Source organism: Peromyscus eremicus, chromosome 7 (genome assembly GCF_949786415.1).
Source record: "Peromyscus eremicus chromosome 7, PerEre_H2_v1, whole genome shotgun sequence".
In the NCBI taxonomy this organism is placed as follows: Eukaryota; Metazoa; Chordata; class Mammalia; order Rodentia; family Cricetidae; genus Peromyscus; species Peromyscus eremicus.
The window spans coordinates 16,548,816-16,576,184 of record NC_081422.1 but is presented as its reverse complement, the minus strand read 5'-3'; the positions used below and the strand labels follow the sequence as shown (position 1 = coordinate 16,576,184).

Here is a 27,369-nt window from a genome sequence, read left to right as displayed (position 1 = left end):
AGACAGCCTGTGCGAGACCTCCCGACCCCGGCTCTCTGTCTTCTTTATCTTCTCGTCTCCTGGCCACCTCCCCCTTAGGAACCCTGTCACTGATGAACGACCTGATGGTCCAGGTCAGAGGGTCACCAAACCATATTAGGTCCTAACTTCCAACCTATCCCTAAAATCCATCTCAACCCCTACAAACTCTGCTCATAACCTTACTTGAACCACAGTCCTGACTCAGCATGTGTCATTAACTTAGACTGTCACCTGGTACCTTCATTCCTCCGACTTTGATCCTCAGCATGAACTCCACATCAAACTAAAACCTGACTCTCACCAGACTTTATTCCATCCACTAGCCTCCGACCTAACCTTTGACCCTTCTGCAACCTTTGATCTGGACACCAACGTGTTTGTCCCCATCTTCTTCACAGGGTGCTGACGGGGCTCAGGGTCGCCGGGGACCCCCTGGCCTCTTTGGGCAGAAGGGAGATGATGGAGTCCGAGGCTTTGTAGGTGTAATTGGTCCCCCAGGTCTGCAGGTCGGTGTTTGAGTTTGGGGGTACCACCTCTCCATCCCCTCACCCCGAGCTCCAATCTTTGTGTGTGTTGTGTTTGTGTGTGTGTTTGTCTGTTGCTGTCCCTGAGTCAGAGTGGTTTATAGAAATGAAAAGCTCAGAGGGCTGAATGTAATGGTAGACACCTTTAATCCCAGCACTCAGGAGGCAGAGGCAGGTGGATTTCTGTGAGTTTGAGGCCAGCCTGGTCTATGTAGAGTTCCAGGCCAGTGGGCTACCTGGTGAGTCTACCTCAAAACAAACAAACAAATTAAAATACGAAGGTTGGCATGTGTGCATGTGGAGGGTGAGTTGAGACTGTTTTCCTCTGTTGTTCTCCATCTAATATTTTCTTTTTAGCATTTAGTGTGTGTGTGTGTGTGTGTGTGTGTGCTCACATGTTTATTCGTGCTATCACAGCACACGTGTGTGGAGGTCAGAGGACAACAAGCTAGTCCTGCTTCCACAATGTGGGTCCCAGGAATCAAACTCAGGGCGTCAGGCTTGGTGGAAAGCACCTTCACCCACTGAGCCATTTCGACGACCTTCCACACCTTATTTTTGAGACTGTGTCTCATTGACTCTGGAGCTCTTTGATTTGGCCACTGGCCACCAGCAAGCTCCAGGGGTCCTCCTGTCTCTGCCTGGAGCTACAGGCAAGCTCTGCTGTGTCTGGCCTTTTGAGAACGGGCTCTAGGGATCCAGACTCAGGTCCTCACTCTTGTTCAGGAGGTACTTGACCCAATGGGCCACCTCACCAGCTGTCTGTACTACTGTTTCTCTCTTTGTTTCACAGGGGCTGCCGGGCCCTCCCGGGGAGAAGGGCGAGGTTGGAGATGTGGGATCCATGGTATGGACTTGCTAGGGGATATGGAAGATGGGGGATGGGAGTGACCACTGATCTGTCTGAAAGCTCACAGGGTGCACTGTCATCTTAAGGATCACACACATAGGCTATTTGTGGCCACTGTAGCCTTTCTGGTGGAGTCATGGGGGTTCATTGCACACTATTTGGTTCTTTGACAGGGTCCTCATGGAGCTCCAGGCCCTCGGGGTCCTCCTGGGCCCAGTGGATCAGAGGTGAGAATTCTGATATGGGCAGAATGCTTCTGTGGATCTGCCACACTTCCAGGGACTCACACTCCCCTTGTCTCTCTCCAGGGCCCTCCAGGGCTGCCTGGAGGAGTAGGTCAGCCTGGTGCCGTGGGTGAGAAGGTAAGAGGAGAGCTTGAGCCTGCCCAGGATGGAGGGGACAAGGCCTGTCCCTATTGCCTACAGCTGTATGGGGACCCTTCTCCCTATTTTTCCTTGCTTCCTGTTTTTTTTTTTTTGTTTGTTTGTTTTTGTTTTTTTGCCTTTCACAGGGTGAGCCAGGGAATACTGGAGACGCTGGACCCCCAGGAATTCCTGGCATCCCTGTGAGTCCCTACAGAACGTTGCCCTTGTACTCACCATAGGGAGCTGCTGACCTTGAGCATGTCAGGCTACCATGACCTCCAGGCGGTACTTAGAGCATCCTTGATCCCAGAAAGAAAGACGCTCCCCTGGGAAGATCTCAGGGAATCTATATACAGTCCCACAAGGGTGCAGGGCTGAGGGGACAGCTAGGGCTTTAAATCCAAACGACAAACCTTGAATTGGGGGACGCAGAGGGGGACCGTTATCTAATGTGCCCAAGGGCAGCACACGCACTAGGGTAGACCTGTGGGTGACCACATCATCCCTGACTCAGCTCTAGTTCTCTGGCATCAGATCCCCTGGAGCTGGAGTTAGTTACAGGTGGTTGTGATCTGCCTGTGTGGGTGCCAGCAGCTGATTTTGGGTCCTCTGCATGAGTAGTATGTATTCCTAACCACTGGGACACCTTCCAGCCCTGCTAATCTTTACAGATACCTATATTATATTCATTACTGTGTGCGAGAGTGTTGCGCATGTGTGGAGGTCAGTTCTCTTCCACCATGGGTCCCGGGCATGGAACCCGGGTTGTCAGGGTTCCAAGGCAAGTGTCCTTATCCAAGGTGCACCCTGAAGAGAACATGTCTCTCTGACCTTTGACTTCTGACCTTTGTTTCTACAAAGGGGCCCAAAGGCGAAATAGGCGAAAAGGGGGATTCGGGTCCATCAGGGGCTGCTGGACCTCCAGGCAAGAAGGGACCCCCTGGAGAGGACGGGTCTAAAGGGAACATGGTAAGTCCTGGGAGGAGAAAAAGCAGAGAATGTGGGGTTCTTGTTATATTAAAGCCTGATCCCTAAGATAGGCCGGCACCTCTTATTCCTGTTTGTTTTTAAATTTTCTTTTCTTTTTTTTTTGGTTTTTCGACACAGGGTTTCTCTGTGTAATTTTGGTTCCTGTCCTGGATCTCCCTCTGTAGACCAGGCTGGCCTCGAACTCACAGAGATCCGCCTGGTTCTGCCTCCTGAGTGCTGGGATTGAAAGTGTGCACCACCACCACCTGGCTAATTGTTCTTTTTCAAAAAAATTTTATGTGTATGGGTATTTTGCCTACATGTATGTCTGTGCACCACATGTGCACAGGTTAGAAGAGGGTGTCAGATGTTCTGGGATTAGGGTCATACAGATAGATGTGAGCCACCACGTGGGTGCTGGGAATGGAATCCTGGTCCTCCAGAAGAGCAGCCAGTGCTCTCAACCACTGAGCCATCTCTCCAGCTCCTCTTCTTCCTATTTTCTAATTCTCTGAGCTACCCAGATAAAGACTAAATGAATAGATGAAACAATGAATGGATGGATGGATGGATGGATGGATGGATGGATGGATGAGTGAATGAAATATGGAAATATAATTGAGAAGTGGAGCCCTCCTGCTGGCCCCACGCCTAGCCTCTTACGCATGGAGAAAACACTTTACTGCCTGAACTATAAAAACCCAGCCCTTCATTTTGTGTTTTGTTTGTAACGTGTCCCCTGCAGCTGGTCTGGGGACATTACCTGGGGTATGAAGGAATGACTCCTCACTCATTCTGAGGTGTGATCAGTAAGCATTTTTATTCTAGGGCCCCACAGGACTCCCTGGAGATCTAGGACCCCCAGGAGATCCTGGAGTTCCGGTGGGTGTCAGCTGTCCCTGTAGTCCAATATGTTCCCTAAATGTGTCTCCGTCTACCCCATCCCCCTAAACCTGGACAAGCTAAGAGGCACGAGTGACCTCTTGCCTCTCCAGCCCCACCTCTACCATACCTACCCCAAGACTCTTCCACTGTACCCCTCCTAGGGTATGGATGGCATCCCAGGGGAGAAGGGAGATGCTGGTGATGTTGGGGGACCGGTGAGTGGGGAGCACGAGGGTGTAGTATTGGGGATGGCGTAGCTCTGGTGGACGGGAGTGGGGTGCCTAGGGTTTCTGCAGGAGCCCCATGATTGTGAGTGGTTGGAGGAGGAGGTGGGTGGTGCTGTGGGACTGTCTTCAGCTGTGAGTTGATGCTGTGGCTTCTCTTACTAAACAGGGGCCACCTGGAGCTTCAGGCGAACCTGGTGCCCGGGGGCTCCCTGGCAAGAGGGTGAGCGATGATCTGCTGCCCAAGGGTCTCACGTCAACCTCATGTTAGGCAGTGCAAGAGCCCCACCTCCACAATGCCCCACTCTTCTTAAAATTTTTGAAATTATATTAATTAATTAATTAACTTACTTATTTACTATTTATTTAGTGTGCATGTGTGTGTGTGAATGTGCCACAAAGTGATCTGTGGAGGTCAGAGGACAGTTTATGAGAGTCCATTCTCTCCTACCATGTGGGTCTCAGGCAACGTTCTTTATCTGCCTAGCCACCTTGCCAGCCCACACACCCGTTCTTGACATAAACCTGAATGTTCCACACTGACCCTCACGTTTTCTCTCCCCAGGGTCCCCCTGGCCGCATGGGTCCAGAAGGCAGAGAGGGAGAGAAGGGAGCCAAGGTGAGTACCCACTTGGGATGGGTCCTTGTGCCACCAGAGGCAAGAGGTCATTCACCAGAAGCAGGCCCACCCTCCCCTCTGAGGCTCCAGATGTCAGCAGGCAGTCCCCTGACTCTGCCTTCCCCATCCTTGTTCATTTCAGGGAGATGCTGGTCCTGACGGGCCCCCAGGCAGGACAGGCCCCGCTGGGGCTCGAGGGCCCCCTGGACGGCTTGGGCCTAATGGTCTTCCAGGGATCCCTGGTCCTGTGGTAAGTGATGTAAAAGTGGAGAGGAGACAGCATGGACAGGGCTTCTGGCTTGGGGCGTCATCACAGTTGAGGAGCCAACCCTGGGGGACGATGGAATGTTCACACTGGACACCTCTGTTCTGTCTCCTCCTCAGGGTGGACCAGGCCTCCTGGGACCCCCTGGGCTGATAGGCCCTCCAGGGCCCCTGGTAAGAGACTTCTCTATCCCTGTGGTCACAGCTCAGAAAGCCACACTAGGCATCCAGGGACACTGAGTGAGCAGTGGTGCTGATGGTACAGGCTAGCCCCTCACTGCCATCCATCTGCCCATCCTGACCACCCTTCTAACTGACCTTACACACCAAGCCTTCACACCAATGGCCTGTACTCACTACTGACCCCCATCCTGTCCTCTACACTGACCCCCATCCTGTCCTCTACACTGACCCCCATCCTGTTCTCTACACTGACCCCATCCTGGTTCTCTACACTGACCCCATCCTGTTCTCTACACTGACCCCATCCTGGTTCTCTGCACTGACCCCCATCTTGTTCTCTACACTGACCCCATCCTGTCCTCTACACTGACCCCCATCCTGTGCTCTACACTGACCCCCATCTTGTTCTCTACACTGACCCCCATCCTGTTCTCTACACTGACCTCCATCCTGTCCTCTACACTGACCCCATCCTGGTTCTCTGCACTGACCCCCATCTTGTTCTCTACACTGACCCCATCCTGTCCTCTACACTGACCCCCATCCTGGTCTCTACACTGACCTCCATCCTGTTCTCTACACTGACCCCATCCTGTTCTCTACACTGACCCCATCCTGGTTCTCTACACTGACCCCATCCTGGTGCTCTACACTGACCCTCATCCTGGTGCTCTGCACTGACCCCCATCCTGTTCTCTACACTGACCCTCATCCTGTTCTCTACACTGACCTCCATCTTGTTCTCTACACTGACCCCATCCTGGTGCTCTACACTGACCGCTCCTGCTGACCCTGACTCCTGGCATCCTCAGCCATCCTCCCTCCCACCCCCATTTTTCTCACCACCCCTCCTGTCTCCTGACTGCCCCATAGTCCCATCCCTGGTCATTTGCACTTGAAAGCTGGGTGGTCCCCTGGTGTACCTTTCCATCCCAAGTTTTCAAGGAATCTTAAGCTGAACCTCATCTTTTCCCAGGGCCCCCCTGGCCTCCCAGGGCTGAAGGGAGATGCTGGCCCCAAGGGGGAGAAGGTAAGCCTGTCTCCTGTTGTTCCCCACATCGCCCTCACCTTTACCTCCTGCCCTGGCCAGAGGGCTGGGAGAATTGGGTGTTTACTGCTCCCCAAATCATCCCTTCCAAGGCTCCAGGAGAAAAAATTTCCCAACATATCTGCTTGGTGTACCTTTCTCTTTCAGGGCCACATTGGGCTAATAGGCCTCATCGGTCCCCCAGGGGAGGCCGGTGAGAAAGGTGATCAGGGGCTGCCAGGAGTGCAGGGTCCTCCAGGCCCCCAGGGAGACACCGTGAGTGTGTGCCCTGTCCTGGGCATGGGAAAAAAATTATTCAGAGGGGGTGGTTTGAAGGGTGGGGGATGTGGAATGGGAGGGGCTGTGTGTGGGGATGGGGGCCTATAACTGGGACTGTCATGTAGGAAGCTATGTCTGGGTGCTTGAGGGCCTTTTAGAAGAGTTGGGAGTCTGTGTATGACTTCAGGCATTCTTCTGAGTGGACAGAAAGATGTCTGGGTCATAGCGCTGAACCCCATTAAGGCTGACCCCAATGTCCCCTTTCCAGGGTCTTCCTGGTCCGGTTGGCTCGTTAGGTCACCCTGGTCCCCCAGGTGTGGTGGTGAGTGTGGGGATTGGTGGGATGGAGAGGTCACCGTGATGGACGGGGTTGGGACCTCAGCATTCCTATCTCTTCCCACAGGGCCCTCTGGGACAGAAGGGCTCCAAGGGGTCCCCGGTGAGTGACACTGCCCCCCTGGGTCTCCATGTCCCAGCTCCCCACCCCTCTCCAGCCCACCCTCCCAGCCATTGTCCATTGGTTCACTCCTGTGCTCAGCCCCTACGGCTGCATTCCTGGAGTCTGAGGTGCTGTGCATTGTAGGTTTCTGAACTGCTCTAAAAGGAAATAGTTCTGCTGACTAAGTTGTGGCTTGCAGGAGACGCTGTGTGTTGATTTCAGAGGACAAGGGAAGGAAATACACAGCTTGGGTTTAGTGCAGGACACTGGGAACCTCTCCTGGGACCTGCGTGTGTGCATATATGTGAATGTATGGACACACGTATATATGTGTGTGCCTTGCCCTGGGTGGGGAGAAAAATGTTCAAGGGGGCTGTTTTAAAGGGGGAATGTGAGTCAGGAATGAGGGGGGCTGTGTTGGGGAAAGTGGGGGGCTATAATGGGGAGTTTAATGTGGGAGTCTGGGGGCTTGAGAGGCTTCTAGAGAAGTGTATATGCATGTCTACATGTATACATGGGTGTACACATGCGCAGTTGTATATGCATGCACATGCATGTGTATGTGATTGCAAGTGTGTGGGTGTGTATGCACACATGTGTGTGCAAGTGAACTCATGTGTTCAGATGTATGTGTGTGCGTGGTTTATCTATGTATGTGTGCATGTATATATGTGTGTGCATGTTGCATGTGCATGTGTTTGTGTTTGTAGAACCAGGTCTCCACTGACAGGAGTCATTCCAAAGTGATCTCTCCCACAGGGATCTCTTGGTCCTCGTGGAGACACTGGACCAGCGGGTCCCCCTGGCCCCCCGGTGAGTTCCCAGAATCTGGAGGAGAGCAGGAATCAGGCTTGGGGTATTCCTAATGGGTCTCCCAGAACCCAGCCCAGTGTTCCAGTCTGTGGCTCAAAAATGCAGTTCCTTGAAAGCCTTGGGAGGAGTGAAGTACAGTGTGTGGGGTGGGGGTGAACACCTGTCATTCCAGCACTGAGGAAGTGGAGGCAGGAGGATCAGGAGTTCAAGGTTACCCTCAGCTATAGTGAGTTTGAGGCCAGCCTAGGGTACATGAGACCCTGTCTCAAAACAAACAAGTAGGGCTAGAGAGATGACTCAGAGGTTAAAAGCACTAGCTGCTCTTCCAGAGGTCCTGAGTTCCCAGCACCCACATGGTGGCTCACAACCATCTACGAGATCTGGTGCCCTCTCCTGGCCTGAAGGCATACACGGCGGCAGGATACTGGATGCATAATAAATAAATTAATAAATCTTAAAAAACAAAACAAAAACAAATACCCCAAAGAGACCTTCAAAGACAGTCTGGGCTTGGGGGTTGTGGCAGTCCCAGTGGGGCCATTTGTGAGGCTGTGACCTGGGCTTTTCTCCCTCGGGTGTGGCTGTTCCATTCCGCCTCTCCTTCCCTGCATCTCCATCCCTCTACCCATCTCTGTCTCAATATCTATTTCACTTCTTTCATTATCTCCCTCTTCCCTCCTGCCCTCCCCTCTTGCCCCTCTTCTTCTTCTTCTGAATCTCTGCCTCCCATGTCTGTGCATCTATCTGATTCTCCTCCTCCATTCCCACTCCCTTGTGAGTCCAGGGTCCCCCTGCTGAGCTGCACAGCCTGCGAAGGCGCCGCTCAGTGTTGGATACTCTGGAAGGAGGGATGGAGGAGGTGGTGGCCTCACTCAATTCGCTGAGCTTGGAGCTGGAGCAGCTGCAGCGACCTCCTGGCACGGCCGAACACCCAGGCCTCATATGCCACGAGCTTCACCGCAACCACCCACACCTGCCAGATGGTGAGGTCTAGGTCCCTCCCGGGAAGGGCAAGCGAGCATTTCAGCATTCATATCCACTGATCCATTTGGGTCTGGCTCTGCGGTAGGAGACTACTGGATTGACCCCAACCAGGGCTGCTCACAGGATGCCTTCAAGGTTTTCTGCAACTTCACTGCCGGAGGGGAGACCTGTCTCTATCCAGACAAGAAGTTTGAGACGGTGAGTGAAGGAAGCCATCCTGTCTCTTTCTCACCTCTTCCATCTTTGGCTACTTTGTGGGGCCTTATCCTGATGACAGGATGACACATACCCCCCACCCCACCCCTGCCTGTGTCAAGTAATATCCTGTAGTAGAGGACCTAAATGCAAACCTCAAGGCAAGTGTGCTGCCCAGCAACAGAGCACTTGCCCAGCACCCATGGGGTCCCATCCTCTGTGCTTGCCAAGCATACACAGGGGCAGGGGTAGGGTGGGGTGGCTGGGTTTCATCCCCGAAGCTTAAAGAACATGCAAAGCCCCAGGCTCCATTCCCTAGCGGTACCAAGTCTTCTGTCCCCTCTACTTGAGCATGGGTTCCATGGGCCCTGGGTTCCACCCAATCACCACAGAGAATGCTGGAAATCGCTACATGTGGTTGTGAGGGAGCTGTGGACCCACCCGCCAGCCCCCTTGCTGTGCCCTTGCTGAGGGCATTGCCTGTGGCATCCATGATCCACGATGTCCAGTATGAGGAGGCAGAGGGGACTTGGGTTGGTGCCCAATGACCTTCCCATCCTCCCTCAGGTAAAACTGGCCTCCTGGTCCAGAGAGAAGCCTGGAGACTGGTACAGCACCTTCCGCAGAGGGAAGAAGGTGGGTTGCCAAAGGCTGACTTGGAGGATGGCATGAGAAGTTATGGGAACTGGTGTGGGAATTCAGGGTGAGGGGTGAGATAAACAGGATAGACAGATAAGGACGTGCACTTACCTACAAAGCCCTGGGCTCCATTCCTAGCACCACATAAACCAGAACTTCAGGAGTTCAAGGCCATCCTCAGCTACATCAGGAATTCGAGACCAGTTTGGGCTATTGAGACTTGGTAGAAGTGTCAGGTGTGCCGGTGAACCGAGTCTGGGAGGTACGTTCCTCACAGGAGCCTGGGCTGAGGAACCTCTCACCCTCTGCCTCACTGCAGTTCTCCTACGTGGACGCTGATGGCTCCCCAGTGAACGTGGTCCAGTTGACCTTCCTGAAGCTGCTGAGTGCTGCAGCCCATCAGAGGTTCACTTACTCCTGCCAGAACTCAGTGGCCTGGCTGGATGAAGCTGCGGGTGACCACAGGCGCTCCATCCGCTTCCGAGGGACCAACTGGGAAGAGCTGTCCTTCAACCAGACAGCAGCAGCTACCGTCAAGGTCTCCCATGATGGCTGCCGGGTAAGGCCAGGGGGCCAGGGGGCCAGGGGGCTGGCTAGGGTGGAGCAGAGAAGCCTCCACTCACGTTCTCTCTAACTCACCTCCGTGCCCTCTCGTGGCCAGCTCCGGAAGGGACAGGCGAAGACCCTCTTCGAATTCAGCTCTTCTCATGTGGGTTTTCTGCCTCTGTGGGACGTGGCTGCCATTGACTTTGGCCAGACGAACCAGAAGTTTGGGTTTGAACTTGGCCCCATCTGCTTTAGCAGCTGAGCTTTTGCGGTGGGAAGGAAGTTGAAGGGAGCCCACATGGGGCTACTCGGTGCTGAGGCTTAGCGGCCATTCTATTTATCACCAGGGACTCTGGATTCAGGGTTGTGTGACTCTGTCTATTCCTTCTCCCCTGTGGGGGGTGAGGGTGGAGAGCCCAGCTCCCTCCTGTTCACCCCAGGTGGCATAACCAACTGTGTGCTGGCTCTGTCTCCCCGCCATCCACCCGCCTCCCCAGACTTCCATACAGTGAGCTTGTAACTCAGAGCTGATGAAAGCCCCCACACCTGCCTCCCCACCCCGCTGTCAGTGCCCTTCATACCTCTTGGTGCTATCCTTCCCATAGTTAAGCACTGGATACCTCCTGATCCCTGGCTGGGACTCTTCCCTCTCATTCCTATTCATTCTGGAGTACGAGGTAAAGCAAGATCAAAGTGGGACTCCCCCTCCCCCAGATGTGCCGCTCTTCTGCTCCCTTGACCCAGCTCTGCGCACTCTCCTCTCCCCACCCCGCCCCACTCCTAGGTCCCCAAGCATTCTGGGGACCAAGATGTTGGGCACAAATCAGGATCCTATATGGTGCTGGCCTGTTCGTAACTGGGAACTGTATGAAAAGAGGAATGAATGGTCTGTGGTCTATTTAATCTGCTTCCTTCTGAAGGAAGTCTGGGATATGATGAGAGATTCCAGAAGGATCTCTACCCTTTCTCATCCACTATGCACCCCTCCTCCCCAGGTCACAGGGCAAAATCGGCATCTCAAGAATAAACCAAGAAACTGTGCTCTTTTTTTTCCTTTTTTTCTCTTTAAAAATCTTCATTTGTAGGGGGTGGTGGCAGCATGCCACAGCATGTGTGTAGGGGTCACAACGTGTGTGTGGAGGTCACAGCACTTGTGAGGCGGTCAGAAAGTACCTGTGAGGAGGTCATAGCATGCGTGTGGAGGTCAGAGCATGTGTGTGCAGGTCAGAGCATGAGTGTGGAGGTCATAGCATATGTGTGGAGGCCAGAGCATGCGTGTGCAGGTCAGAGCATGTGTGTGGAGGCCAGAACATGTGTGTAGAGGTCAGAGCACACGTGTGGAGGTCAGAGCATGTGTGTGGAGGCCAGAGCACACGTGTGGAGGCCAGAGCACTCGTGTGGAGGCCAGAGCACGCGTGTGGAGGCCAGAGCACGCGTGTGGAGGCCAGAGCACGCGTGTGGAGGCCAGAGCACGCGTGTGGAGGCCAGAGCACGCGTGTGGAGGCCAGAGCACGCGTGTGGAGGCCAGAGCACGCGTGTGGAGGCCAGAGCACGCGTGTGGAGGCCAGAGCACGTGTGTGGAGGCTAGAGCATGCGTGTGGAGGCCAGAGCACGCGTGTGGAGGTCAGAGCATGCGTGTGGAGGTCAGAGCATGCGTGTGGAGGTCAGAGGACAACTTGTAGGAATTTGTTCTCTCCTTTCCACCAAGTAGGTTCCAGGGATTGAACTTGGGTCCTCAGACTTGGCAGTAACACAACATACCTGCTAAGCCATCTCTGGCTTTTCTTTCTTTCTTTTCTTTCTTTCTTTTCTTTCTTTCTTTTCTTTCTTTCTTTCTTTCTTTCTTTCTTTCTTTCTTTCTTTCTTTCTTTCTTTCTTTCTTCCTTCCTTCCTTCCTTCCTTCCTTCCTTCCTTCCTTTCTTCCTTCCTTTCCCTCTCTCTCTCTCTCTCTCTCCCTCCCTCCCTTCCTCCCCTCCCTCCCTCCTTCCTTCTTTCCTTTCTTTTTTTAAGACAAAGTCTCTTACTGGCTTGAAATTTGCCAAGCAGGTTATCTTGGCTGGCCCGTGTCTGCTTCTCAGTGTTAGTGTTACAAACACACACCACCGCACTTGGCTTTTTTTAAGCCTTGGTTCTGGGTATGAACTCAGGCCTTCATACTGTGAAACAAGCACTTTACCAAGCTGTCTACCAGTCCTTGGCCACCTGTCCTAATTATTTAGGAATGGCTTCTGAATATCATGTATCACAGAAGCCAAGGACCTGTCAATCAAGGGCCTGGGCTGACCAGTTCTGTGATGAAGCATCTGAAGCCAGAAGGAGGAAGTGTGGGGTTAAGCCTGTGCTGTGGGAGCGTCTTAGCCTGTGATTGGTCCCAGCACTTTGGACCTGCGGTGAGGCAGAGACATAGTGAGGAGCACATGGTAGGGAACATGGTGGGTAGTACATGGTGAGGGCACATGGTGGAGCACGTGACGGGAGCACATGGTGGGGAGCATGGTGGGGAGCATGGGGGAGCACATGGTGGGTAGTACATGGTGGGGAGCATGGGGGAGCACATGGTGGGGAGCATGGGGGAGCACATGGTGGGGAGCATGGGGGAGCACATGGTGGGTAGTACATGGTGGGGAGCATGGGGGAGCACATGGTGGGTAGTACATGGTGGGGAGCATGGGGGAGCACATGGTGGGGAGCATGGGGGAGCACATGGTGGGGAGCATGGGGGAGCACATGGTGGGGAGCACGGAGGAGCACATGGTGGTGAGCATGGGGGAGCAGAGCTGTTCACCTCACAACAATCAGGAATCAGAGAGAGAAAGAGAGGAAGGAAGACATGTTTTTGAGGTCCTTTCAAGGTTCCCCAAATGACCCAATTCCTTAACCAGGCCCCACCTGAACTTTTTCTGATACCACTGTCAACTGGAGATGAAATCTTCAACATAAGAGGCTTTGGAGGACTTTCTTTTTTGGTTTTTCGAGACAGGGTTTCTCTGTGTATAGCCCTGGCTGTCCTGGATCTCTCTCTGTAGACCAGGCTGGCCTCAGACTCACAGAGATCTGCCTGCCTCTGCCTCCTGAGTGCTGGGACTAAAGGCCTGGGCCACTATGCCTGGCTTGCTTTGGGAATGTTTAATATTCATTTCATGGGGCTTGGCAAGATAGCTCAGCAGCTAAAGATGCTTGTCACCAGTGCTGGTGACCTGAGTTCAGTCCCCAGCACTCACATGGTGGGAGGAGAGAACCAATTCCTGCAAGCTGTCCTCTGACCTCCATAGGCTTGTGTGCTCTTCCTCCCAATAAAAATATGTAAAAATAAAAATTTAAGATTTAAATAGACCAGGGATGGTGGTGCGTTCATTTAATCCCTGTCCTTGGGAGGCAGAGGCAGGAGGATCTCTGTGAGTTTGAGGTCTTCCTGGTGGACAGAGTGAGTTCCAGGAGAGCTACAAGGAAAGACTCTATCAGAGAACAAAAAGCAAGATGAAAAAAGATTCAAACATCCAGGGACCAACTGTAGAAGCTGAAAATATCCTCTCTCGGGCTGGAAAGATGGCTCAGCGGTTAGGAGCACTGGCTGCTCTTCCAGAGGTCCTGAGTTCAATTCCCAGCAACCACATGGTGGCTCACAACCGTCTGTAATGAGATCTGGTGCCCTCTTCTGGCCTGCAGGCAGACATGCAGGAAGAAAGAACATTGTATACATAATAAATAAAAGAAAATTAAAAAAAAAAAGAAAAAGAAAATATCCTCTCTCTCTCTCTCTCTTTTTTTTTTTCTTCAAAGACAGTCATGTAGTCCAGAGTGCCTTGAAATCATTATACAGCCAAGGATGACCTTGAACCCTTGATCTCCCTGTCTCCACCTCCCTAGTCCTGGGAGCACAGGCATTCTCCCCACAGCTGGGTAATGGCCTGCTGAGGATGGAGCCCAGGGCCTCACATGCTAGGCCAGCACTCCGCAGCAGTCCCAGTCCCCAAGGGGACAGTCTCTGGCTTGCCTAGATGATGGATCCAGAGGTTCCCACTGGACATGGTGAAAGTTGGAGGTGATGTGAGCAGTGTAAGGTTTGGGTGACAGTTCAGGGTGAGTCTGGAGGGGAAAGAATTGAACTAGGAGTTGAAGTTTGCTGTGAGTTGGAGGCTGGAAACCAAGCTGGGTGAATTCACCTGAAGCTGAGGGCAAGGCTGCAGCTCAGTGGTAGAGAGCTTGCCTGGCATGTGCAAGGTTCTGGGTTCCAAATCTACCACCTTAAAAAAAAAAGTGCTCCAGGTGGTGGCGGTGCACGCCTTTATCCAGCACTCAGGAGGAAGAGAAAGGTGAATCTCTGAGTTCGAGGCCAGCCTGGTCTACAGAGCGAGTTCCAGGACAGACAGGGCCACACAGAGAAACCTTGTCTTGAAAAACAAAAAAACAAACAGAAAGTGCAAACGGAAGTGGTTGGAGTTGGAGACTGACTTCCTCCACATTGAATGAGCCTGTGGCTGTGGAGTGAGGAGGGCCGTTTGAGTTATAGGTGGAGTGATGAGTGGGAAAGGCTAGAACTGGGGGACCAGAGAGATGGACCAGTTGCCAAAGGCACTTAACACACTGCAAGCTTAGAACCTGAGCTTGATTCCTGGGGCCAGTGGGAAGGTGGAAGGAGGATACCGACTCCACAGAGCTGTCCTTTGTCCTCCACGAATGCTCCATGGCACAGATGCGCGTGTGCAAACACACACACACCACACACATATACACACACACACATACACACATACACACACATACACACACACACACACATACACACACACACACACACACACACACACACACACGAGTGTAATTCACGGTCAAGTATTGCAGGCAGCTGCACTGGTAATTTGCCCAAATCATGCAGCCTGGATCCCCACAGTTCTTTGTTTTTGTTTTTGTTTTTGTTTTTTTTCTACACACAAAGTCCACATCCTGGTTGACACACTTGAGTTAGCAAGAACAGTTAGCAAGAAGCAGAAGTAGAAGCCAGAAGGCAACGTCGGTACATTTAGGGACTTTCCTGTTTCCTGGGACTGTGGTCCAGGTCTTCAATGGCTTGGGTCTTTGCTGCTATTTTGGTGGGTATACCTGCTGAGTTTTAAGGTCAGAATGATGCCTCTAACATGGCATCAGTTGTGCTGAGGTCTGGGGGCCTGTTATAGAGAGACCAAGGCAGGAGGATTATGATTTTGACATCAGTCTGGGCCACATAACAAGTCCTGTCTCAGTGATGATGAGACTGGTCTCCCTGGTGGGCTGTGCCTCTGTGGGGGCTAAAGGGACTTCAGCTAGCGTGGGCAGCTTGGGACTCAATATAGAGTCGGCTGAGATGAAGGGGGGGTTGGAGGGACTTGAGGGTTACATGTTGGCCTGGGGTTTTTTAAAAACAGCTTTGTGCAGTTATGATTTACACAGCATGTAATTCACTTGTTTAAGGTATACAATTAAGTGGTTTTTAGTAAATTTAAACTTGCCCTACCATCACCATAATTTTAGTATATCCACATCGCCCCAGAAAAACATCCCGTACCCATAAGCACTGCTTATTCTTCTCCATCCCTAGACAGCCTCACTATTCTGTTTCCAAAAATCCACCTCTGCTGGACATTCTACATACATGGAATTAAAGGGCTGGGGTGAGTGTGGGTAAGTGCTTGCTGCTAAGCTCAATGACTTGAGCTCAATCTCTGGAACACACTTGGTGAAGGAGAGAAGCAATTCCTGCAAGCTGTCCTCTGACCTCCTCACTTATTCACACACGCATACCACAAATGAGTAAGTGCAATTAAAAATTTTGTTGGCAGCTGGGTGGTGGAGGCTCATGCCTTTAATCCCACCCAGCACTTGAGAGGCAGAGGCAGGTGCATCTTTGAGTTCAAAGCTGGCCTAGTCAATATAGTGAGTTCCAGGCTAGCAGGGATACACAGCAAAACTCTGTCTCAAAAAACAATAAGTGTGTGTGTGTGTGTGTGTGTGTGTGTGTGTGTGTATGGGGTGGGTGTTTAGCCTGCTTGTGTGTCTGTGTACTGTGTTCATGCAGTGCTCACAACAGGCCAGAAGAGGGCAACTGATCCCCTGGGACTGGAGCTAGGGATGGTTGTAAGCCACCATTCGGGTGTTGGGTATCGAACCCAGGTCCTTTGGAAGATGAGTCAGTGCTCTTAACTACTGAGTCATCTCTCCAATCCTAAAAAGAATATTTTTTTAAGGCTTAGACACAGACTCACAGACAGAGTCTCTGCCTTGAATCCCCCACCCCACAACAAGGGGTTAGGGAAGCGGCTCTGTGGTAGAGTACTCACTTGGCATATGTAAGACCCTGGGATCCATCCCCAGCACCACAAATACATAAATGCAGATAATAAAACATGTCTTATAATACCTGATACAGTGTAAATGCTGTGTGAATAGTCATCGCTTAGGGAATAATGATAAGAAAATTTTCTGGAGCCGGGACTCAGCTGGCAAAGGACTTGCCTATCGTTCATGAAGACCTGGTTCCTTTCCCAGCGTGGGATGACCCAGATGTCCTGGCACTTGCTTGTTATCACAGCACCTGGGTGGTGGAGGCAGGAAGATCAGGACTCCAACATAATCCTCAGCTTGGGGTTAGCCTTGGCTCCATGAGAGTCCGTCTCAATAAAACAATAAACAGTTCAAGCCCTAGCGTAGTCAGTACAGGCTTGGATTACAAGCACGAGGAACTCCACTGGATTTCCAGAAGCCAGGTGAAAAGCAGCCAGACATGGTGGCTTGTGCTTGTAACCTCCGAGTTGAGGAAGCAGAGACAGACGGATCCATGGGACCTGTTGGGCAGCCAGCCTCGCTTGCTGGGCCGTCTCCAGGCCAGTGAGAGACCCTGTCACAGAAAGCAAGACAGGCACCTGAGACATGATGGTGGAAGTTGTCCTCTGGCCTTCACACTAAGGTGCACGTGAATTCACGTGCTCCACATACACTTAACCTGTCACCACACAAGCAAGAAGCAAAACTGGATGCCTCAGCTGGGCTCAACACATACTCTTTGGGTTTTTTCCTTTTTTTTTTTTTTTTTTTTTTTTCTTTTTGAGACATGGGCTCCCTGTGTAGCCCAAGCTGTCCTAGAACTTACTCTGTAGGCCAGTCTGGTCTAGAACTCACAGAGATCCTCCTGCCTCAGCCTCCGAGTGCTGGGATTAAAGCTGTGCACCACCACACCCAGCATATTCTGTTCTATTTAAGACAGAATCTCACATAGCCCAGGCTAGCCTCATACTTCCTGAGGATGATGATCTTGAACTCCTGATTCTCCTGCCTCTACCTCCCAAGTGCTGGGGTTACAGCTATGTGCTGCCATGATTTCATGATCTTCCTTGGTTTGCAGTTGTATCCCCATCTCCCCATGGCTTTATGCAGTGCTGGGGATGGACTCCCCAGGTCTGTGCAGGCTAGGCAAGCTCTCTACCCAGTGAGCTACGGTCCTAGCCTATACTTTCTCCTTAATTATCGTAGTCCACAGAAGGTTAAGGAAGGAAAGCGAGCCAAGGATGGGAGGTCGCTGTGCCCCGTGTACACACTCCCTTTCTAGAGAGAGTCCTGTATAGCCAAGGCTGGTCTCAGCCTCACTATGTAGCTAAGGATGTCTTTGAACTCTCGATCTTCCTGCTTCTACTTCCCAGGGACTGGGTTATAGTCGGAAGCCACCGTGTCTGGTTTTATACAGTGCTGGAGACAGACCCGAGTCTTGTGCATGGTAGACAAGCTCTACCCACTGAGCCAGGTCTCCACTCCCACGGTCCAGGGTCTGGGCACAGGTCTTCCTTGGTTTTGCAGTTCCACTCCCCATACCCCCAGGCTTGCCTTGTGGAGAGAAGGGGTGATTAGTAGATAGCTTAATGAGGATGCTTGAACTAGCCAGGAGCTTGCTAATGAATGAGCAACTCGACCCCGTAAATTTCAGGTTAATTGACAAAGGTGTAAGAAGGGAATTCCAGTCTGAGCTCAGCTCACAGTTTACCCAGCGTCATGGCCAGCACTTGGGTGGCTACTGGGAAAGCCCCCAGCTGATTTGCATAATCAGTAGCTCTAATTAATCAGTTCATCTCCTCAGCAAGTACTGAGAGCCACCATTCCCAGCTGAGGGTGCAGAGACCAGCAAGGGGCTGCCTGGGCTGCATAGGGCGCCACCTGCGGAGATGCCCAGTGGGGGATTGTGCACGTGGGCACGCAGAGCTGTATCAGACCAAGACACACACATTGATACATAGGACACGTTCAACTCATGCTTGTCACCACGGCAGTCCAGACCTGTGTGGTTTTTAATTTGTATCTTTTTCTGAAATGCATTTTGTTATTTCTTTATTTCTTTCTATCCTTTCTTCCTCTCCTCTTACCCCTCCCTTTTCTGCTTGCTTTCTGCAATTTTATGTGGTGTGTGTGTGTGTGTGTGTGTGTGTGTGTGTGTGTGTTCATGAAGGAAGACCAGAGATGTCATGGGCCCTCTCCTCACCCCCTACCCATGAGACAGGGTCTCACTGAACTTGGAGATAACACAGCAAGCCCCAGTGATCCCCCTGTCTCCATCCCCCACGGTGCTGGGGTTACACATACCCAGGATCATACCTGGCTTGTTTAAGTGTGATTACTGGAGCTCTGAACTCAGATCTGTTAGACCGAAGATGCTCTTGTCCACAGAGCCATTGCACCCCGACTTCCTTTCTTCCCTCTCCCATTCTCTTTCTGTCTAGTTTTGGCCCTCCCTCCCTCCCTCCCTCCCTCCCTCCCTCCTTCCCTTCCCACTTCCTTTCTTGAGTTGATAGAATCTCATGTAACCCATGAGTTCTATGACAAATTTGAGGCTAGCCTGAGCTATCTGTGAAACTTGGTCTAAACCCCAACACCCAAATAAAATAAAAGGATGCTGGTTAACTCCCCAAGTTCCTGGTGGCACCTCCCAGGTGTGAGGATGACAAGCCTCCTCATCACACTGGCTCTCATGGTGCTGGGAAAGGAACCCAGGGTTTTGTGTGTGATAGGGAAGGAAGTGCTCTAGCCACTGAGCCACAGGCCCAGACCATGTGCAGCTGTTGTAGTTGAGGCAGGGTCTGGCAGTGCAGCCTGGGGTGCTACACAGGGCCTCCTGAGCCTCCTGGTTCTGCTTGAGCTGGGCTGAAAGGCATGCAGCCGCACCCGGCTGACAATGGCCTTTTCATGTCCCCACAGACCAGTGCAGGCAGAGCCTGGAATAAGCTCCGCCATGCCTTGTGGCTTACAAGGCATCCCACCTTGGAGATGGAGCCCAGATGGCAGACACCTGAGCTAGAGTGCTAACTCCAGCCCTTTATAGCTGTGTGACCTTGGACATGCAGCTTAGCTTCTCTGAGCCTCACTTTAGTCTCTGGTAAAAACCCAATCTGGAGTTACTGCTGGAGTAGAGCATGGAACCTCTCACTGAGGAGGAGGCAGAAATCTGACTCCTCAGGCAGCGGAGCTCTGCTTTTAGCCTAGTTCCGAGTTCCATGTGACCGCACATGAGGGCTCTGTTTCCTGTCTTGGCAGAACCAGGAAGCCTTACTGGGTCTCCTTGTCCCGCCAGCTCGGACCTCAATTCCCAGGCCTGTGATGGGAAGCACATGCTCTGGCCTCCTGCCCACCCTCCTTCCCTCCTCTGCCCCCTCTGGGGGCCTCCTGAGTCATCCTGGCTGGCCCCTTCTCCCAGCCTCATTCCCACGCCTCTGGGGCGGCTGCTTGTGTGTCAGAGGGTGTTAGTGTGGTCCAGTGTGTGTGTGTGTGTGTGTGTGTGTGTGTGTGTGTGTGTGTGTGAACTCCCTGCCGGTGATGGAGCCTCGGGGGTGACTGTGCCCAAACTGTGCCTCTGTGGCATAGTCTGTATTATCTGCCTGTGCCAGTGTGCACATATGCACATGCTCTTAGGTTTAAATGTTTTCTTTCTTTCTTTCTTTCTTTCTTTCTTTCTTTCTTTCTTTCTTTCTTTCTTTCTTTCTTTCTTTCTCTCTCTCTCTCTCTCTCTCTCTCTCTCTCTCTCTCTCTCTTTCTTTCTTTCTTTCTTTCAAGACAGGGTTTCTCTGTGTAGCTTTGGAGCCTGTCCTGGATCTCGCTCTGTAGACCAGGCTGGCCTTGAACTTTCAGAGATCCACCTGCCTTTGCCTCCCAGTGCTGGGATTAAGTCATGCCACATCATGCCAGACTCTAAATTTTATTTATTTCTTACATTTTATTTAGTTTGTAATTGGTGGCTCATTCATGTCCATAGCATGGGTGTGGAGGTCAGAGATCAACTTGCAGGATTCAGTTCTCTCCTTCTACCATGAGGAGCCCAGGGATCAATTTCAGGCTAGGTTTGGAGGCAAACCCGTTTGCCATCTTGTGATGTGTGTGTTGTGCATGGTGTGTGTGTGTGTGTGTGTGTGTGCGCGTGCGCGCGCGCGCCTGCCTGCTGCATGTAAGACATCAGGTGCCTTTTCTCTTTCTCCCCAGTTTATTTCCTCGAGACAAGACCAAACACTGGACTGAGATCACTTTGGATAGGCTGCCTGGCCAGTGAGCTCTCAGGCCTGTCTCAGGCCCCAGATGCTAGGGTTACAGGCTCAGTTTTTTACTGGGGTGCTATGGACTGGAACCCAGAGTCCTTGTGCGTGCACAGCAAGCCTTTTGTCCACTGGGACATCTCCTCTTATAGTTCATTTGTTCTTGAACTTTTTTTTTTAAGATTTATTTATTTATTTATTATGTATACAGTGTTCTGCAGGCCAGACAAGGATGAATGGTTGTGAGCCACCATGTGGTTGCTGGGAGTTGAACTCAGGACCTCTGGAAGAACAGTCAGTGCTCTCAACCTCTGAGCCATCTCTCCAGCCCTGTTCTTGAACTTTTTATGTGTCAATGTGCGCACACATGTGGAGCTGGGCTGTGAACATGTGTGAGCACATACATGGAGACAGTTGCTTCGTTGATTTTGTATTTATCATTTGGCAGTTTCATTTATGCATATATATGTTTTATCATGTGCACCCCCTCACCTTCTCCCTTTTCTGCTGAACCCCCTGTTGTTCCCAACAAGACAAGACCTCCTACTACTTGTTGTTTTTTTTTTTTTTTAGACAGGGTCCCTCAGTGAACCTGGAGCTGTTTGGAGACTGAGACCTGGGGACCCCTGTCTCTGCTTCCCCAGGGCTGACATTGCAGGAGAGTGTCAGCACACACAGTTTTTCCGTGAGTGCTGGGGACTGAACTCAGGTCTTCACGCTTCCGCAGTAGACAGTCTTCTGACGGAGCCATCTTCCAACTCTGTTTGTTGTTTGTTGGTTTGGTTTGGTTTTTTTCGAGACAGGGTTTCTCTGTGTAGTCCTGGCTGTCCTGGAACTTGCTGTGTAGACAGTCTGGCCTGGAATTCACAGAGATCTGCCTGCCTCTGCCTCCTGTGTGCTGGGATTAAAGGCATGCTCCACCCCCCTACCCGGCTGTTCTGTTTTTAAGATTGGGTCTCTCGTAGTTCAGGCTGGCCTCAAATTCACGGTTTAGCTGAGGCTGACCTTGAACTCCTGATCCTCCTGCCTCCACCTTCTCGGTGCTGGGATTACAGGCAAGCACCACCACACTCCCTGTGACTGTGCAGTTTGTATGTCAGTTTACTTAAGATTCTGCAGGACAGCTGGAGGCCAAATTCCCATCTCTGTAACTGGGTCAGGAGCTCATGCATGTGCCTGATGCTGGCAGGTCCTCCAGTCCCCAGGCGGCCTTAGCTAGACACTGACAAATGGCTAAAGGGAGGACAGAGTCTGTGGTGAGCCCAAGGGTCTGGGTGGAACTCAGTCCTCCCCTTGCGGACACAGATGAGGCCTGTTCTCCTTGCCACAGGGACAGTCAGGAAGGTGGAATTGGGAGACTCTGATGTGGAAGGTATCCAGCAGGACCTGAGGAGATGCCAGGTGGGAGGGATGAGGTGCTACCTGGGCGTGGACAGGCCCGATGGATAGTCCTGCTATCTCCGAATGTGGAGATCAGTTGACATGTCAAGGGCTGGATCTGGGCCTCAGTCGGGAGAGTGATTGCCTCGCACATACACAAGCGCAAAGCCCTGTGTTCCACCCCAGAGCCACATAAACTAGACGTGGGGATGCACCACCCCGCTCCAGCACCGCAGCAGTGGAGGCAAGAGGACACTCTCACAGGGCACTTGCAAGAATATAAGGGAGTAGGGCTGGGGTATAGCTGAGGGGTGCTGTTTGCTAGCATGCTGGAGGGTTGGAGTTTGAGTCTCAGCACAGCAGCAAAGAGAGAGGGGAAAGGGAGGAGTAGAGAGAGGAGAGTGAGAAAGAGAGAAAGAGAGAAGACAGAGACTAGTGAGATGGCTCAGAGGTTAAAGCCGCTTGTCACTAAGCCTGATGACCTGAGTTCAATCCCTGGTACCCACATGGTGGAAAAAGAGAACCAAGTCCTGTAAGTTATACACAAAGCGATATACACAAAATAAATAAATGTGTGTGTGTGTGTGTGTGTGTGTGTTTGAGAGAGAGAGAGAGAGAGAGAGAGAGAGAGAGAGAGAGAGAGAGAGAGAGAATTCAAGGAAGAAAGGTGTGAGGGAATTTAGCTCAGTGCTGTGCTTATCCAGAGCTCGAGGCAGAAGGTAGTTTAAATTAAAGGGTGTTTCTGGTGTGGGAGCGGAGCAGATGGGTTAATTACAGGCCTGAGGTATCCGGGCTGCACAATGGAGGAGGCTCTTGTCAGCTGGAAGTGTCCTGAATATTTTCTGGGAGGCAGAGACAGCAAGGTCTGGAGTTCAAGGTCATATTTGGTTACACAGCAAGCCCCAGGCCAGCCTGGCCTACAGGATACCCTCCCTGTCTCCAAACCAAACAACAACAAAAGCGCAGCTTAAAAAAACTGTGTGCCAGCACGCGGGGTTTTGTGTGTGTGCCGAGTGTTCTGTGTATGGGATGCTGGGTTGTGCCCGCGGAGTTTTGTGTGTGTGCCGAGTGTTCTGTGTATGGTGTGCTGGGCTGTGTCCGCGGGGTTTTGTGTGTGTGCCGAGTGTTCTGTGTATGGGATGCTGGGTTGTGTCCGCGCGGGGTTTTGTATGTGTGCCAAGTGTTCTGTGTATGGTGTGCTGGGTTGTGTCCGCGGGGTTTTGTGTGTGTGCCGAGTGTTCTGTGTATGGTGTGCTGAGTTGTGTCCGTGGGGTTTTGTGTGTGTGCCGAGTGTTCTGTGTATGGGATGCTCGGTTGTGTCCTAGCGGGGTTTTGTGTGTGTGCCGAGTGTTCTGTGTATGGTGTGCTGGGTTGTGCCCGCGGGGTTTTGTGTGTGTGTCGAGTCTTCTGTGTATGGTGTGCTGGGCTGTGCCCTAGCGGGGTTTTGTGTGTGTGCCGAGTGTTCTGTGTATGGTGTGCTGGGTTGTGTCCGCAGGGTTTTGTGTGTGTGCCGAGTGTTCTGTGTATGGGATGCTGGGTTGTGCCCGCGGGGTTTTGTATGTGTGCCGAGTGTTCTGTGTATGGTGTGCTGGGTTGTGCCCGCGGGGTTTTGTGTGTGTGCCGAGTGTTCTGTGTATGGTGTGCTGGGTTGTGCCCGCGGGGTTTTGTGTGTGTGCCGAGTGTTCTGTGTATGGGATGCTGGGTTGTGCCCGCGGGGTTTTGTATGTGTGCCGAGTGTTCTGTGTATGGGATGCTGGGTTGTGTCCGCGCGGGGTTTTGCGTGTGTGCCGAGTGTTCTGTGTATGGTGTGCTGGGCTGTGCCCGCCGGGTTTTGTGTGTGTGCCGAGTGTTCTGTGTATGGTGTGCTGGGTTGTGTCCTAGCGGGGTTTTGTATGTGTGCCGAGTGTTCTGTGTATGGTGTGCTGGGCTGTGTCCTGTGTGTGGTGTGATTGTGTGATGTGTGCAGTGTGCTGTATTGTGTGTGCTATGTTGAGTGTTGTATTCTGTCTGTGCAATGGTATATGTGATGTGCTTCGTGTAGCGTTGTGTTGTTCGTTTTGTGTGTTGTATTATGTGTGTGTTGTCGAGAGAGGCTGATGTGGCTTTCACCTTCTGTTTTGGAGGCAGGGTCTCTCACTGTGCTCACAGTCCAACCAAGTGCAGAGATTAGAGGCTCAGTCTGACTAGGGAATCTGCCTGTCTCCGTCACACCCAGGTTTTCTTGGGGGTGCTAGGAGTCTGAATTCAGGTCCTCATGTTTAAGAAGCAGGCTCTTTATCAAGTGAGTGTCTCACCAGCCCCGCCCCCACAAACACATCTTCAAAGTTTAGCTCTGGGAAGCAAGACCCACACCAGGAGCTAGGTTTGATGTAGCTTTCCCTGCTCCCCTAACTAAAGTTTAAAGTGTTGGGAGCTTGGTCGAGAGGTAGTGGAACCTTTAAAAGGCGGGCCTTAGTGGAAGGTGATTAGACCACTAGGGGGCGCTGAGAGGTGAATCTGTAAAGAGCACAGGCTACTCTTGCAGAGAACTACAGAAGGAATGAATGTAGTTACGGGATCCTGCTCACTTCTCACTAGGCTATGGTTGGGCTTTTTGTTATTTTGAATGAACGAGTGTGTGTGTGTGTGTGTGTGTGTGTGTGTGTGTGTGTGTGTGTGTGTGTGTGTGTGTTTTGTTTTGAGACAGGGTCTCACTAGTTCTGCTAGCCTCTGCCTCTGGAGTACTGGGACTAAGCTTGCACCATCACACCCTGTGAGTGTGTTCTGCAAAGGGCAGGTGTGGCTTCTGCACTTTGGGGCTCCTCGTCCTATCCTGTGATCTCTTCCCCACGTGCCCACTTCAAGCACCCACCTCCTGCTGCCACCACCATAGAGTCTGCCTAGAGTCTAACAGATGCAGGTGCTGTGTCTTTGAACCTCCAGACCTGAGCCAAATCACCTCTTTTCTTGTACTTCAGTTTGGTTTTGTTTTGTTTATTGAGACAGGGTTTCTCTATATAACAGACCTGGTTGTCCTGGAATTTGCTTTGTAGACCAGGCTGGCCTGAATTCACAGAGATCTGCCTGCTGGGATTAAAGATGTGCACACACTGGCTTTTTACTTCAAATTTTTAGAAATTTAGTGTGTGTGTGTGTGTGTGTGTGTGTGTGTGTGTGTGTGTGTGTGTACGTACATATGTCATGATATGCATGCAGAGGTCAGAGGACAACTTGTAGAGTTGGTTTTCTCCTTCCACCATGTGGGTTCTGGGGGTCAAACTCAGATTGTCAGGGTTGGCAGCAAGTCCTCGATGGCTCTTACTTCTTTCCTTTCTTTCTTTATTTTTATTTACTTTTTTATTTTCAAGGCAGAGTTTCTTTGTGTAACAGCCTTGGCTGTCCTAGAACTCACGTGGTAGACGAGGCTGGCCTTGAACTCACAGAGATCCACCTGCCTCTGCCTTCTGAGTGCTGGGATTAAAGGCCACCGAGCTGGCTTCTTATTTCTTCTTTTAACGGCTGCCATTCTGACTGGGTGAGATGATTTTCATCTCTCTGATGACGGGTGAAGGACTGTCCTGTTGGCTCACCAAGGAGCTGCTGCCTCTTCTCAGGGGAGGTGGAAATGTTTCACTGGGAGTTGTGTGCACCGCCACCCAGCTTTCCTTTTATATATGTATATTTTTGGAAGGCTGGAGAGATGGCTCAGTGGTTAAGAGCACTGGCTGCTCTTACAGAGTTCAACCCCCAGCATGCACACGGTGGCTCATAAACATCTATAGCCCCAGTCCCAGGGGATCCCAGCTTCTCTTCTGGCCTCCTGGGGCACCAGGCACATGTGGTGTACTGAGATCCATGCAGGTAAAGCATCCATAGCATATAATTTTTGTTTTGTTTTGTTTTCAAAACAGGGTTTCTCTGTCTATCCCTGTCTGTCCTGGAACTCACTAGATCAGGCTGGCCTCGAACTCAGAGATCTACCTGCCTCTACCTTCTGAGTGCTGGGATTAAAGGTGGGCACTACCACCACTCAGCTCAATGTATTTTTTTTTTTTTTTTTTTTTTTTGGTTTTTCGAGACAGTGTTTCTCTGTGTAGCTTTGTGCCTTTCCTGGGACTCACTTGGTAGCCCAGGCTGGCCTCGAACTCACAGAGATCCGCCTGCCTCTGCCTCCCAAGTGCTGGGATTAAAGGCGTGCGCCACCACCGCCCGGCTCAATGTATTTTTTGAAAAAAAAATTTTTTTTGTTATTGTATGTGTATTTGTATAGTTGTTTTGCTTGCCTGTATTGTATATCTGTGCACCATGTGTGTGCCTGGTGCCTATGGAGGCCAGAGGAAGTCAACTTGTCCTTTGAACTGGAGTTAGAGATGGTTGTCAGCTGCCATGTGGGTTCTGGGGAATTGAACCTGGGTCCTCTGAAAGAGCAGCCCATGCTCTTAACCTCTTAACCATCTCTCCAGTAGTCCTCACAGTATTTTAATATAGCCTGATGCACAAGGTTTAAGAGATTTAAGAGGCATACAGGGAAAGAAAGATGTGCCTTGCAGTTTGAATGTGGGTTTCCCAAAGGAAAGTCACAGAGAGAAAGACTCGCCCAAGTGAACGGGCAGACTCCTGAGTCACAGTGAACTGTCTCAGCATTAGCCATATAGACATTTTAGTGTCTCAAATCACATCTTAAAAGGTCACTAAGACACCCCTCCCCCTTTCTCTCTCATATACCTGAGATTATGGGGTGGCTCAGGAGATGACGTGGGTGGAATTATAACTGGATAGGGTAAAACCGGAAGCCACTTGCATGAAGGGTTCAGGACCCGTCTGTCCTTCCCTGTAAATGGGTTTTCTGGTGAGATTCCTGGCAGATTGCAGGTTTAGGGCTGGTGGCTGTGCTGGAATTCTTGATTCTTTGCCAGACAGAGGCTCCAACAAGATTGCCCTCCCTTTCTGTCTGAATCCCAGCGCTCAGGAAGCTAAGGCAAGGCCAGCCTTGAGTTCCAGGCCAGTCTAGGCTACGCATCAAGACTGTGTCTCAGGCAAAATAAAACAAAATTTGACCACGAGAACCTTGACACACCAAGAAGGAAGCAAAGAGCACAGTGCTGGCCCCAGGCTCGCGAGCTAGTGTGCTGGTTGGGGCACGGGTCACCTGCTAGGCAGGACACTGGCCACAGTGTGATGGGGACCGGACATCAGCACGGATCACAGATGTGGTTGCAGCCATGACACTGAATGTATCTGCTTTGGTCCCATCATCAACAACAACAAAAGCCCAGGGCTGGGCCCGTCTCAGCTGGTCGATGCTAGCCGACTATGCACAAAGCTTTGGGTGCTATCTCCAGCTCTGAACTGGGTGCAAGGACACGTGCCTGTCATCCCACTACTTAAGGGGTGGAGGCAGGAGGATCAGGAGCTCGGTGTCATCCTCGGCTACATATGGAGTTGGAGGCCAACCTGGGCTACATTTTTTAAAAAGTGAAATAAATAAAATGGATCAACCACAGTGTGCTATAGGGACTTCCACATGAGAAATTAGCCACAGAGATAGGAGGCAGGTTTGACCAGTGATTTGAGAGACCAAGAGGGCTCTGTAGTCTTCCTAAGTCTTCCTAAGGACAGGAACCAGAGAAGAATTAGTCCTCAAAA

General features: G+C 51.5%; 1 protein-coding gene across 1 annotated transcript in view; it reads left to right on the top strand.

The window, feature by feature from the left end:
• Window positions 1-10,867, top strand: part of Col5a3 (collagen type V alpha 3 chain) — a 53,249-nt gene extending 42,382 nt beyond the window's left edge. Inside the window, exons 46-67 of the mRNA XM_059267403.1 lie at window positions 420-527; window positions 1,339-1,392; window positions 1,569-1,622; window positions 1,704-1,757; window positions 1,907-1,960; window positions 2,622-2,729; window positions 3,558-3,611; window positions 3,776-3,829; window positions 4,008-4,061; window positions 4,404-4,457; window positions 4,600-4,707; window positions 4,842-4,895; window positions 5,881-5,934; window positions 6,100-6,207; window positions 6,479-6,532; window positions 6,614-6,649; window positions 7,409-7,462; window positions 8,247-8,445; window positions 8,532-8,644; window positions 9,209-9,277; window positions 9,600-9,839; window positions 9,942-10,867. Coding sequence (XP_059123386.1) covers window positions 420-527; window positions 1,339-1,392; window positions 1,569-1,622; window positions 1,704-1,757; window positions 1,907-1,960; window positions 2,622-2,729; window positions 3,558-3,611; window positions 3,776-3,829; window positions 4,008-4,061; window positions 4,404-4,457; window positions 4,600-4,707; window positions 4,842-4,895; window positions 5,881-5,934; window positions 6,100-6,207; window positions 6,479-6,532; window positions 6,614-6,649; window positions 7,409-7,462; window positions 8,247-8,445; window positions 8,532-8,644; window positions 9,209-9,277; window positions 9,600-9,839; window positions 9,942-10,088 — 1,884 coding nt within the window. The 3' untranslated portion in view covers window positions 10,089-10,867. The remainder of the gene's footprint in view (window positions 1-419; window positions 528-1,338; window positions 1,393-1,568; window positions 1,623-1,703; window positions 1,758-1,906; window positions 1,961-2,621; window positions 2,730-3,557; window positions 3,612-3,775; window positions 3,830-4,007; window positions 4,062-4,403; window positions 4,458-4,599; window positions 4,708-4,841; window positions 4,896-5,880; window positions 5,935-6,099; window positions 6,208-6,478; window positions 6,533-6,613; window positions 6,650-7,408; window positions 7,463-8,246; window positions 8,446-8,531; window positions 8,645-9,208; window positions 9,278-9,599; window positions 9,840-9,941) is intronic.
• Window positions 10,868-27,369: the final 16,502 nt, after the last annotated feature.